We start from the raw sequence: 14830 nt of genomic DNA, 5'->3' as shown, positions 1-14830 counted from the left end.
GATGTTTCCTTTCCATTAGTGAGATTTCCAGGGAGTCTGCAGAACTACAATGCCACATGGCTCGGCTGCTGGCTGGAAGATTGAGAGGAACGATATGAGATTACCATGTCTACCAAAGAAATGTGGATTTAAGAAATTATGAAACATGGTGACTCAGTAAACCTGATAAGCAAACAATAGAAGCACTGAGTGAATCAGCAACATCTGAGAATCCTACACTACAGAGAAATGGGTATAAGGCAACAGATCGCACATGAAAATTATTATATCAACATGTCCTCTTTTGTTTGAAATGCTAAAAGCATCAGTGAGCAGTATTAAATCTGACAATGAGAAAATCTTGATTCAGGGTTGAGATGTGTTCAACCTTTTTGTTGTTTCTCCTTGAGGCTATGCAACATGGATAGCACAAGTATTTGCGTACCTTCATTTTCCAATATATTTATGCCAACTACTAACTTTCAGTGCTCACTAAGATACAAGTTTTCATCACAGATCACAGGACAGCTATCTATTTCCTTTCCTGGAACACATCATAAGGACTAGCAGGAAAGAAAATATCTCATACCCAAGATGTGATGAGTTTGGCAGTACTATACGGTGAGATTCGGTCCTTAAATAGGTGGATGAAGAAGGCAATTTTTCTGCAGGTAATGACAATATAAGAGATAAAAAGATGCAAATCTAAAGGTGCCAAAGTGCTCAGTTACAACTTCACACAATACAAAGAAGATGGAATGATGAAGAGAAAATGAAAAGCATAAATTGGTAGGAACTGAGACTTCAGGAGTTACTAGTCCTACAAGCAAGTAATTGTATAATTGTATTGTTAGATGACTTTGTTCTAGCAACTTCTCAGACCTATGTGGAAAAGGGCAATTTTTTTTTCCATTTCATGTTAGAATTTTTTCAGTAATATTAGGATTCCCATTATTTCTAACTTTACAATTTCAAAATGCTTTCATGCTCCCAAAATGGGAGTTCAGCTGCCCTAAAAATGTTAAAATTTAACTGGTACCTCACTGTGGCTGCAGTGTTAATTCCTGAAATACACAGAAGATATTTTATTTTTCAGCATTCTTTGCAGTTCTTATTCGGTGATTGTAACTACCTTCCCTATTTAATATTCAGATGCAAACAAAAAATTATCTTTGCTGTGCAAATGAGAGAGCCTTTGGGATATGTAAAAGCCTCCAGGTATTTCCAAACAAGCCATTGTAAAAGTATATCTCATGTTAGTGTACTTTCCAACTACTTTAAATACTATTGATCTCTGTATTATGTAAAAAGTATGCTATTTCTAGTTTGCTTGCCTTTTGAAACATTTATTTTTGATGATAAAATTAAAAAGGAAAAATGTTTTAAAAAGTATAAAGGTGCTAAAAAGTCCTGAGTTAACAGGTCAATCCATTTAGGCATTTAGTAAATATAGTTAGGGTCCGTAGAATGATGGAACATTGCTGTAAATTTTAAAGAATACGTATAAGACCTTTTGACTGGAAGCCCTATGTAAGCATTTTCTTATTTACTGTACATGAAATCTTGACAGGTTTTCCAACAATTCATTCTGATTTGCCCCCCAGATTCCCCTTTTTTTAAGGAGATACTACTAGATCCCTTAGTGGCTTTTAACATCATTGACTGTGGTGCTGATACAAGACCTAATAGAAGTAAATGGGATAGCATTATGCTAGATACAGTTATTCCTATTGCATGGATCGCACGGATTCCTGCTTCTTCTCACTTAGAACCATAGGTGGAGTCTTGCAAGGCTCAGCACTCTCCCCCTGCTCTTCACCATTTGAGATCTCTGAGAAATCTGCACTCCAGTGTCGCCATTCATTGCACAGTATTTAAGTGAGCAGTTCTATCTCCACTAATGCAAGCTCTGTCATCCCCAAGATGTCTCAATGTCTGGAAGAAAATGAGCAGATGGATGAAGAGAAGATCAGCCTTAGTCCGGAAACAAATGAAGTGGTGATAGTAAAATCAATTGGAGTAATTTGTTACTTCCTTTAATTGCACCATGGATTTAGGATATCTGATCACATGTTGTCAAGAAGCTGTGAAGCATCAGGTCATGTTGAATTCCTTACGAATCCAAAATATGCAGATTTGCTGGAAATGAGGAACACGTCTGATGTTTTCCATGTCAGTAATCATTGAACTGGTGCATGTGTAAAATAGTTTAGATTGATGTTTATTAAGAAAATCATTAAAGCAGTGTAACTTGCTCATTCACTTGCATCTTTTTGAAGGACTAATACATCACATGCAGGTGGCTTTCCATGCTGTCTCATGCTATTGTTGTGAAAATAAGCAATAAACAGTGAAAACAGGAAGTGAATGACAATAGAACTAGGAAGGAAATAACAATTCATCCCTTTCAAAGGACCATTACTATTTTTTCCTTTCTGTGTGTGCATGTGTGTGAATTTATTAAAACAATTAAAATTAGAATTTGTGTTTTAACTCGATTCCCCAATTATCACTCAGCAAATTGGACAGAATAATAGAGTATAAGGGTGTAACCTTTTCATCTAAGGTCATATAATTGTGACGGTCTATAGTTGATGGAAGTTTAATATCCTATTTCATTAAAAATTCTCAGAACATTGAACGTAAGTCAACATTCCATGGAGAAGAAAGTATTATGCAGTTTGCACGTGTGCATATCTGCATATCGGAGCACAAAATATTGACATGATAATTGCAGTCAAGCCTGAGTGAACAGTGGCCTGTGGGAATTCAGCTGGTGTTGTACCAACTGGATGGCTGCTCAGGACACAGTTTGAAATGCAAGGTGCAAGTTAGCACTTTATTCAGCACAAGCAGGCATCATTTAAAAATCCTTGGGGGAAACCCTGGTGATGTGCAGATGTTAAAACAGTCTGTTCTGAAGTGCTGATATTTTTGAACACTGTAAGAGACTTGTGTATCTAGATGAAAAATGTTGGCAAAATTATTCACAGCAAAATGACACAATTTTTATGCTTCACACACTACACTCAATATAAAAACTGTAAAAAGTCTTCTATGTGCATATATTAAAATCAGACTGCGTAATAAATCACCTACTGAATAAAGTCACTGAACTTGTAAAAGGAAAAATTGGTTTCTTTAATGATGCTTTTCCATTATGAAACATACAATAAAATAGATAAAAGAACAAGTAACAGATATAATAGGAGTATACACACATACGTTGATAACTTTTTTAGAATCTATGAAAAATAATTAAATTTCATAGTATGATATTTTTCTTTTTCCTGTTTTGGATACAATCTGATTTTGCTTAAAGATTTATGTACTGGTACTTAATTTTGCAAGTTGTAAAGAATTATTCAAGTAGGCTACGTGATCATATTATAGAAATAAATGGCCTTTCTTTGAAAATTGTAGCATGAATGGCATTCAAGTATGTATTTTCTTTTTCCTCACATATTTTCTAAATCAGTTTGAAGTACAACTCTCTAAGTATTTAAAAACAAAGGAATTCATTGTGCTTGCGGCAATTATAAAATCTCGGTTGACTGTTAAGTGTTAGGTTTTGCACTCCTAGGATCTGAATGAGGAGGAATAGAAATTTATTAGGATATCAAAATTAATCAGCCCTGTTTTTTCAACTCTTTCACTTACTGTGTAGTGAAAGGCACCATAAAGTTTCCAATTGAAAAATTAGGCATGAGACCAATTCCTGCTGCAGGTTCTGCACAGGCACCAGGGTCTGCTTGAAATATTGCAGCCTTTCAAGTTTTTTTTCTCCCTCCTTCTCCAATTTCTAAATGAAAATTTTAAAAAAATTATATGTCCAGGGAATCATTTAATAATTTTCAATTTGATAGCCAAATAAATAGTAATGAGAATGTAGCCATGATTTTATTACACAATTCAGAGTCTCCAAACTTCCTTAGATTTTTAGGGGGAAATTTATAAAGGGGCTCTTTTTGTGTATTAAAAAATGGGCTCTTATAAAAATGTGATCCATACAGTAATCGAGATGAGGTGAGCAATAAAACTACGGAGAGCTGTCCAAATAAACACTCTTAGTCTTTTTATTAGTTAAAACAGTTCCCATTAAATGTAAAAAATAGCATATCTTTATTTAGCTCAGATGTTTTTATTTTTTTCAGAAGAATGGTTAATTGAATGATTGATGCAAGTAAAGACCTGTGGTAGAATCCAAAATATCTTTTTCCCTATTACTTTTACTACTGCTTTGCAAGTTTATTTTATGAAATATAATATTTTTACAAACTTCACTGAACTTTGCTTTTGAAAATCTGTGGGCTTTTGTAATGCAAGTTCTATTTTCACACCTCATTCATAGTTAAATGTTTCCTTATAGTCTCTAATATTTCATTTTTGACAACTCATTAAAAATGGGCCAAACCCCAGAAAATATGATACTGTCATGTTGTATAATATATAGCGTGGGCCAGGACACAATAAAATTTAGTTAATGCTTTAGAATAATATCACAGATTTTTGGCTTTTGGTAGATGGTGAAAGCTGAATGTGGATAATCCATGTGGCTAAATACAGCGATGTTAAAATTTTTAAATAGGTAGTACTCATGGGAAAAGTGATTGGAGCTTAAAACTTGTACAAATTGACAGCCTCTCTTCACTCCATTTTTCATCCTAAAGAAGTCTGCAAATATTCTTAGCTCAGATCATTATTGCTCATCAGTGGTTCTAATTAGCTAAACAGGAGTTTTTCTCAGTCATTGATCATCATCAACTTCTTGACAGTGCATGATGTTTTTTCATATTTTGGTGAACCTTTTTAATGTATTGTAAATGTATAAAGGGACCCAACAAAGATTTTTTTCTACATACCTGTTTCCTTTATAAAGAACAAGTCTTATTTTAGTCATGCTAATGGAACCTTATCCTTTAAACTGCAGCAAGAGATCCGAAGATACTATAGTACTGTAGCATACGGTAGTTTCGGCTAGTGTGTCTTTAGGGAGCATCCCTGTAATGAGTATTGGAACTCATACTATACCGCCAGGAGGAGCTGCTGATAAAATTCCATAAAAGGCTTTAATTTGTGCTGCAAGCTTCTGCTAACATCCATTGCATCTTTATATTACTATAATAAGTTGTAGTTGTTTTCTTCTTTAGTAATTTGTGATAACTAATTGAAGCGCATTTCTGTGGCATTATCCAATATTACGGTATGTGTCATCTTTGTAGCTGGAATAAAGAATACAAAAACCCTAAGATTTTGAATTAATTATACAGAAATATTTTTTCCACTTTTGAAATTGAATGTGGATCTGTGTTATAAACCTCATTGCTTACAAATTTTGTTAAAGCGTCACTATATTTGTTGAACCAGTAACCAATGATTAGGGAAAATACTGAATTTTATTAGCTATGCAGTTGGAATCTCAGGGGTGTGTGTGTGTGTGTGTGTGTATGTATGTATGTATGTTATATATGTAATCTACAATTCCTTTGCAGTGATAATACAGGACTCTTTCTCTTTCCGTCTAATCCCAGACTTTTCATTCTTAAAAATCTCTCTGGTACAGCTTTGTCCTAAAGTTACAGGGCTTCATAAATACTTGACTACCAATAAAACACTGGAATTAGCTGTGCACACACTTTTCCAATGCTCCTGTGAAGCTTGTTTTCTTGCTTCATTCTCGGTTGTTTTATTAATTTGCTTCTAATTCCCTCTTTAAAATAAAAAAAAAAGCTGCAGAGTTCTTTTGGGGCTCACCTTAGGAAAACCACCCCCACCCATCAGGTTTTCATATCAATTAGTCAAACTGAATGCAGGTTTAATAAATTTCCAAGTTATGATTGCAAAGCTTTATTAGAACAAACTAGTTAATTACCCCACCCTTTCAAAATGCTCACTGCTAACTGTGGTGTGAAAATGCCTGTATACACATGAGACAATTCATTACAGTGCTCTAACTCTGCATTTATCACGAACTCTGGTATCCTCTTTCAAAGTCTATTAAGTTCAGTCTGAATTGAGAGGTCAGTGTATTGTTCATGTGTGCACAATGTTTCCATGTACTACTTTGACAGTCCTCCAATTGCTACTTCACACTGCTTTGCGGGTGATTGTTTATCTCTGTGCCCTCCACTGCATAGAGTCAGCTGATCAGATGCCCCTTCCCCCCATTTAAAATTGGCACAGGGCCAGAATTTGCTCATTTGCTCCTGGATTCAAATATAACAGCATTGTTGTGATATTACTTCAGAAGCCTTCCAACATGTCTTGAGCAACCCATTGGAGCCACGCCGAGGCCCTAGATAAGACCTGACATCTGTGAAGAAGTGTTGGTGCAGAAGGTGTGTGGCCAGTCTCCAAAATAAAGATCTTTTGGGAGACATTGCTAAGCTGATATCTGCAAGGATCACAACCGGGAGGTCAACCATTGCTGGAAAAAAGAGGAAACAGCTCAAGAAGACTTATATTAAAACCAAAGATACCAGGGCAAGGTCCAGCAGTGAAAACCTGAGGAGCTGGACAGGATTTTGAGCAATTATACCACTACTGAGCCCAAAGAGGTTGTGGATCCTAATTCTCCTCTGTGGCTCCTCCACCAAGAATGAATATCAACAGTCATTGGAGGAAGAACGAGAGAAGGACAATGAAGAGCTGTCCCCAGAAAGCCAGGATCCCTTTGTGACTGAGGACCCTGATGGTAGCTGTGTATGAAACGAGTCTGATTAAAAGCCAGAAACCCAGGCCGGGACTGAGGAGCAGATCCTATTGAGGGAACCTTGTCACATAAGTATCTATCTTTACAATTTATTATTATGCTATTACAAGTTCCAACTTGTGTTCCAGGTGCCCCAGGATTGTAGCCATTTTTGGCTGTTACGAGCCAAGAGCCTTTCCAAGTCTCAAGCCTCTGCCTCTCTGTCAAAACTCATGCTATCTGCTCGCCCTCCCCACCACCCATTTTCAGAATGGCAGCTGCTCTGGCCAGGCACACGGCTTGTCTCTCATACTAAAACTGCGACCGTCATCCTTTTTCAAACCCATGCCACTAAGGGTACATACCCATCTACCTATTTTCTTTCTCCCTTCCTGCATGTGTACTGCCTATTGAACACCCCCAACTCCCCACTGTTCACCCTGCTCAAAATGGCAGCCAGCACCATGGAGCAGCTGCAAACTCCACCTGACTTCCCTTTCCCTTCTGCAACATAATCACACAATGAAAACATTAAATTTGTGCAAAATTCAACAGTACTGAGACAGTCGATACAGGAAAAAGAAGTTTGGTTGATGTTCTCAGTTTACATGGGGGAGCCATGGGCTTTGCATGTCCGTACAGGTACTAAGGACTACAGCTCCCTGCTGAGATATAAATGTCCTGTAAAAGATCTTTATATTAGGCATAGTAAAGCTCTTAATGGCTTTTCATAGGCTTATATAAAGATGGGGAACAGTAAATGCTTCAGACAATCAGTGCAGAATCCGGTCTCTTTTTCTGTGCACTTTCATCATGTCTTCAGGGGAGATAAAGCAGAATCTAAAGCTGAGAAATTACTTGATTTTGGTCCAGATATTATGCAGGAGAGGTGCATGGTAATTTCCCCCAGTATAACTTACCAGTTGCCTTCCACTCCTGCAGCACTTCTGGGGGCACCATCTTGGTGAATAACTTCACAGTGTATCTCCCCTTTGCCTTTATGAAGGCGGCCATTCTCTGCCTCCTAGTCACCAGTCTCAGTGTAATACCATTGAGAGCCAAGACAGCCTAAAGGAGATGTTGAGGGGATTACTATCCACCTACTAACTTATTCAAAACTATCCACCTACTAACTTACCCAACACTCTAAGCACCTCCAAAGCACAGCAAAACTGAAAAGCCAAACCAGGAACATAATTCTCAATCCCCTCTTACTTCCCCAGCTTTCAGGGTACAATGGCAAACCCAAACAGAATGTCCTGCACAAACAAAAATCCCAAACTACTCTTCCTAGTGCGCACACCATTTAATATCTCTGAGTTTCCTCTAAGACTGAGAAGAATCTCAGTGACAGGAAATCAGAAATGCACACTAAAAACGTGCTGTCATAGCCCCTCTGGAATATGCACAGTAACTGCTTGTTTTTCTTCCTACTCCCCCACCCACTGCATCTACAGGACCCTGATCCTCAAGAATGGGTGGTTGGCTAAACTGAGGGGGAAGAAACAGCAAACTTGGATAGAATGTTCTCAAACCTCACTGCAGACTTGACAAAATCCATGAAAGCCATTAAGAGGTGGAAGTCAGAGAAGGAAAAAGAAATGAACTATCTAGAGAGATTGGCAGAGTGGTCAGAGACAGTGTGGCTATGGCAAAAGACAGTGTGTGCAGAAAGAGAGGGAGCTGCAGAAGCCACTGCTGGAGGCAGAGGCAGAGCGTCCTGCTGGAGCACGTGCTGCTGTAGGGCAGCGGGCAATGCGTAGCCATGTTTGGCTGCCCCTGGACAGTACAAGATACTGGAACACCAGGATCCGCTCCCCTCTATGCCCCTGCAGCCGTGCTCCCAGAGGACATTCTTAGGCCCAAGTTCAGGGTAGTAAGAGCAATTGCGCTTCAGAGACCAGCTGTTTGAAACCAAATAATGTCCCTCATAACTGTGAGCCCCAACACTCAAGAGATGGCTCAAGAGAAAGAAGAGGCAGAGGCAAGGCCTTTACAATCTGTTAATCAACTCCCACCCCCATTGTTGTGTTCTGCTGTCCACTGCTCTGCATCACTCTAAAGTTTTGTTTCGTTATTGTTTTAATTAAAGTTTTATTTCTGGTTGTTAGATAATTGTTGTTTAATAATAAAAACGTTAAAATTCATTCACTAAGAGTCAGCAATTCATTCTACGCAGAAAACGCAGGCATATTGCAAAGGTCATCATTTTTTATAAAAGTATCAAGGCACAGACACAAGATAAAATATGGAGACTCACAATATGCCACTTCTGCCACCCATAAAAGTGACTGTGCTGCTCACAATCCATTCCCCCTCCCCTCTCCTCCCCCCACATGGGAGAAGGGCTAGATGTAAAGCTGCCCATTTTCAGGCCTGAGACTCAAAGTAAGGGCCATGGGCATCCGTGACAATATTACCCTGTCTATTTCCATTTTCTGGTGGACACATTGTTGGTTGCTCAAACAGCTGAGCAAGTCACTACACTTAAGTCTCCCAACCATCATAAGCCTTTCTTCCTTACTCTCACAAATATTGTGCAAAATACAACATGCAGCTATAAACTTAGGCAAGTTTTTTTTTTTTCCAGCAGCTTCCAACCTATTCCACAAGCAGCTCCGTCCTCCTTTCAGATGCCCAAATGCCCACTCCCCTGTCATTCAGGAAGTCAACAGTAGTTAAGTACTTCCTCCTGTGAATGGCTTCATTAGCTAGGGAAACAGAAGATAAGCTGGGTTCCCCAGGATAACCATCTGCACAGTATTAATGTGGAGCATTATGGAGTCCTAGGGCAAACTGTCTTTTATTCATTAAGATAAATAGAGCTGAGTTTGGAAACATCTTATCAACGTGGACGTTTCCAAACCACCCTGCCATGGGGAACAACCAGCCCCTGCAGTACCATGGAGAAATAACCGCTTTCTGTTTATGAATTCTGAGTCCTGGTGCAGAGGGTAAATGATAGGGATGGGAGTCTCATCAATTGCCCTAGTACAATTTGGGAACCCCATTTGTGCAAAGCCATCAGTTATGTCCTGAGCCGAGCTTTATAACCCATTGCAACACACCTGCATGACAATGGCCTCAACAGCTGATCTTCCTATGCCAAATTGGTTGGCTATGGACCAGTAACAGTCAGGGGCAGCCAGCTTCGAGATATCAATGGTGACCCACTTCTCAATAGGTATAGGGTACTGCATGTTGACGCTGGCACTGCAGCTCCTGTACTGGTTCAGCACATATCTCAAAAAAGAGATGCCTTGGCCATTCTGAACTTCTCTTGCCACTGCTAGTCATCCCAGATCTGCAGAAACATCCTTTCCCAGCAGTCAGTGCTGGTTTCCTAAGCCCAGAAACAGCACTGTACCGTGTGAAGCTGCCCTATGAGCAGCACCTGTAGTAGCAGTTGCTTGTTGTCCTCTTCTTCCTTGTCCACATTCTCCTTCTTCCTCCACCAAAGCTGCTGCTGTTGCTGGAGGAGCTACTGCTGCAGCCACATCATCTGCTCAGTGGTGTGGCAGGCAAAGTCTAAAACCGAACCCTCCTGGCTTCAAGACCTGATGTACAGCCCAGCAGTTGGGGAAGGGAGTGATTGTTACGCAGAGAAATGGAAAGGACAGTGGAAGAGAGACTGAAAGTCAGCGTGCGTTGGGAGATTTTTGGAAGAATTAAATGGAGAGGGAGGAAGAAGAGCTGACGGTAAAAATGCATTTTGAATAAAATTGGAATTGACAAGGTTTAAATAAAACTCAAGTACTGAGAGGGATAAGAAGAGTTTTATTAATAGATTAGCAGCAACTTGTGCATAGGTATGGATTGGAGTTAAACCAATTGGAATTAATGTTGGAACCATTGGTGTTAATTAGACTCATAGACTCTAGGACTGGAAGGGACCTCGAGAGGTCATTGAGTCCAGTCCCCTGCCCTCATGGCAGGACCAAATACTGTCTAGACCATCCCTGATAGACATTTATCTAACCTACTCTTAAATAGCTCCAGAGCCAGCGCAGAGTAGAGCGGAAGAATGACTTCTCGTGTCTTGTTTACAACACACCTGTTAATGCATCCCAGAATCACGTTTGCTTTTTTTGCAACAGTATCACACTGTTGACTCATATTTAGCTTGTGGTCCACTATGACCCCTAGATCTCTTTCTGCCATACTCCTTCCTAGACAGTCTCTTCCCATTCTGTATGTGTGAAACTGATTGTTCCTTCCTAAGTGGAGCACTTTGCATTTGTCTTTATTGAACTTCATCCGGTTTACCTCAGACCATTTCTCCAATTTGTCCAGATCATTTTGAATTTTGACCCTGTCCTCCAAAGCAGTTGCAATCCCTCCCAGTTTGGTATCGTCCGCAAACTTAATAAGCGTACTTTCTATGCCAACATCTAAGTCGTTGATGAAGATATTGAACAGAGCCGGTCCCAAAACAGACCCCTGCGGAACCCACTTGTTATACCTTTCCAGCAGGATTGGGAGCCATTAATAAACTACTCTCTGAGTACGGTTATCCAGCCAGTTATGCACCCACCTTATAGTAGCCCCATCTAAATTGTATTTGCCTAGTTTATCGATAAGGATATCAGCTAGAGGCTCAGATACCTCCTCTATTAACTCCTTGAGTATGCTAGGATACATTCATCAGGCCCTGGTGACTTCAGGCATCTAACTTTTCTAAGTTGATTTTAACTTTCTCTTTTGTATTTTACTTCTACAACTACCCCTTCCCATAGCATTCACTATGTGTTGAGATCATTCCTTCCATGATTCTCAGGTGAAGACCGCAACAAAGAAGTCATTAAGATCTCTGCCAATTTCCAAGTTTCTGTACTGTTCTCCCTCCTCACTAAGCGTGACCTGTCTTTTGTCTTCGCTTTGCTTCTAACATATTGATAAAAAGTCTTCTTGTTTCCCTTTATTCCCATAGCTAGTTTGAGCTCATTTTGTGCCTTTGCCTTTCTAATCTTGCCCTTGCATTCCTGTGTTATTTGCCTATATTCATCCTTTGTAATCTGACCTAGTTTCCATTTTCCTAGTTTCCAATTAGGGTGACTAGACGGCAAGTGTGAAAAATTGGGATGGGGGTGGGGGTAACAGGAGGCTATATAAGAAAAAGACCTAAAAATTGGGACTGTCCCTATAAAATCGGGACATCTGGTCACCCTAGAGTTAATATTTAACATTTTCTAAGTTAGAGGGCTAGACAAGATCATATCGGGCAATGGAGCTAGGAGTTTTTTGTGTTTTAAAATATTTATATTTGTGTCTTGTCTGTATTTCATATATCTTAATCTATAGTGCCCATTTTAATTCTAAGGGACTTATCTTTTCATTTGTCTCTAAAGCTTCTAATAAACTTCAGAGCACTGTTGACCTGATCCGGCAAAGAAGTACATGCTTAACTTTAAATATGTGAGTAGACCCACTGGAAATAAAATTGATGGCCCTCTACTTTGATTGCCTCGTTACCATGTAGACAGATCTTGTGGCTCTTTTCTCCAGTATTAAAACTGATCTAACTTGCCAAATTAGAACACAGAGCTGTGCTGGCAGGAGGACCTAGTGTAGAAGCAGCTATACCAGCAAAGCTGCGCTTTTACTGGCATAGCTTGTTTCACTCATAGGAGTAGTTTTATTGCCTGGCATAGCATAGCCAGGTTAGCTGCATCCATACTAGAAGTGCTTTGCTGGTATAGCATGCTGGTACTCCTATCCTGATAAAGTGCTTCTAGTGTTGTAGACATGACCTATATTTAGTTTTCTCTTTTCTGTTTGTGATGGAAGTTTTCCTTGAGTAGAAACTGTAAGCTTTAGACCAGCGGTAGTAAACAGATGCTGACACATTTTGCAGAAGCTGGAACTGTTTCTATTATTTTTTCACTGTTTAGTTATTTATTCTGTGCTTATCACTGTAATAACTGCCATTCTTAATTATACCATAAGTTGAGCTCAATTTCAAATAAATTTCCTAAAAAAAATGCTTGTATATGTGAGAATTAATTCTGTCATATAATCCATACACTTTAACATTGCTATATTTATTTGTTGAATACTAACACTGGGCATGAACCAAAGTCCACTGAAGTCAATAGAAGTCTTTCCACTGACTTCAGTGGGCTTAGAATCAGATCCAGTGTGCTCAGCACTGTATAGGCCATGGACTAGGCAAGGTCTTTTTTGAGGTGCATACAGTTTAAATCAAGGAGCAATATACAACTAGTCAAACACACAGAGCACTGTGTGACCAAGAGATGAACCTCAAAGTTTCTGTTTGGTCCTACTTATACCCATCTCAGAGCTGGATAAACTTGAAATGCAAGGTTTTGTGATATTGCTTGATGAATATCTTTTAAAAATGTTTTGCATTAATTCTAGAAAGCCAATAAAGTAGATAAATACTATGCTTTTAAGTATGGCTCCGAAACACAACTGATAGGTCTGGGTTCTTGTAGTGTTTATTTCTCACCAAAATAACCGTTTGGCTTACAACTTCTTCTGCTGAGGTAGAAGGAGGTTGCTCACGCAGACAAGCTTTTGTTTTGGATCTTCAAAGATGCTTACTCAGTGTAAAAAATTTCCCCAGATAGAATTAGCACTCTGTCTGCAATCAGAATCAGACTGGAAGTTTTAGCACTCCTGGGACTTTGAGAGGACATCATGTTAGAAAGCATTAGGGTGCAGTACATTTTGAGCTAAAAACTTCCAGTTGTTCTTAGAATAGAACTCCTGTGGGTACTGAGTTAAAATAGGCTTGTGCCACAATGTATGCTATGCTTTTTAAATTTCCCAATATGGAACACGAGAGGGTTGCACAATTCACTGCTTTTATGGGCCAAGCTCATTGCATACAGCAGGGGCTTCTTGTAATCCTCCCTTACCTCCCACTAGCACCCAGTATGACTACTTCCCACCCCCTCTATTTCAGGGACTCCCTGGAATTGCACCCCTCATCATGCCACAGACTCTGTGTCCCCACTCCCGTAATACTCTTCTCCCCCGATTCCAGGGTTATCAAATCTCTTCCCTATTCCTGGGCTCTGTGTGCTTCCCTCATTCATCCTTTCTTCCCATTCTTATGTCTTTTCTGTCTGGTAAATAAGTCATTGAAAATGTTATATGCAGTGTTGTTGTAGCTGTGTTGGTTCCAGGATATTAGAGAGACAAGGTAGGTAACATAATCTCTTTTATTTGACCAACTTCTGTTGGTGAGAAAGAGAAGCTTTGGAGCATACATAGAGTTCTTCAGAGTGTTAACATTTTTACAGTCAATTGAGATGAAAGGCAGAGGTCTTCTTATGATAGAAGGTCTTAATGGCTCCATCAACCAGTTTGTTGATATAAAGACAGTTGCAGACCTGATTACAACTGATGGTCTGCTAACAAGATGCTAGGGGCTCTGTGCATCCGGTTTTCTGGTTTTCACCAAAATCAATAGGGTCCTGCCAACTGATGACTAGACCATTACCTGAAATGTTGATATTGATTGGATCAGCATTCAAAAGTGATTGTTTACAGACAAACAGAAAAATGCCATCAAGTTGAGTGGGAGATCTGCCAAATTAAGGTTTCTGGGTTGCTAACAGGAAAAAAAAAAAAAAGAGTTTGCTCATTATATAGCTGAATAGACCATGTCTTTTGGAAGTAACACTGCCGATTTACATTAGGTTTTCTTTTATGATATTTCAACTCCTGGTACGCCTGTTTCTTTAGAATAAAGTTGTCTTAGCTGTTTGCCAATGTAATTTGCTGTCACTTGCCATATGCTCCCTGATTAATTCCCCAAGGGCTGTCAGCCTTAGATAATTTAATTTTCTGTGCTTTAAAATGACATTAATTATCAAGACATGAAAAATTCAAATGATTAACTGCAAATTATGACTAATAAAGTGTCTATTTTTTGTTTCTAGAGAAAAGCAGAAAGCTGAAGTCAAGGACAGGAAAGTATTAGAAATTTTGCAAGTCAAAGACAGCAAAATACAGGCACTGGAACAGGTTAGTATGTTTTAAGTAAGTACACGAGGAATATAGTTGTTATAACTTACTTCTAATCAGTATTTGATTTGCTAATGTGTTAAAGTAGATATTTTAGATCACTGTGCTCTAAATGTAGGTTTACATCCTAGGGGCCTCAGAGAAGATCTCTTCTTCATATATAAC

The 14830-nt window shown here is 39.1% G+C and overlaps 1 protein-coding gene across 1 annotated transcript in view; it reads left to right on the top strand.

Annotated features, from left to right (window-relative positions):
* Window positions 1–14830, top strand: part of CNTLN (centlein) — a 617317-nt gene that overhangs the window by 349972 nt on the left and 252515 nt on the right. The window contains exon 4 of the mRNA XM_032801780.2: window positions 14581–14665. Within this exon, the coding sequence (XP_032657671.1) occupies window positions 14581–14665 (85 nt within the window). The remainder of the gene's footprint in view (window positions 1–14580; window positions 14666–14830) is intronic.

This window comes from Chelonoidis abingdonii, chromosome 6 (genome assembly GCF_003597395.2).
Source record: "Chelonoidis abingdonii isolate Lonesome George chromosome 6, CheloAbing_2.0, whole genome shotgun sequence".
Taxonomy (NCBI): domain Eukaryota; kingdom Metazoa; phylum Chordata; order Testudines; family Testudinidae; genus Chelonoidis; species Chelonoidis abingdonii.
This window is presented reverse-complemented; position numbering and strand designations above follow the sequence as displayed.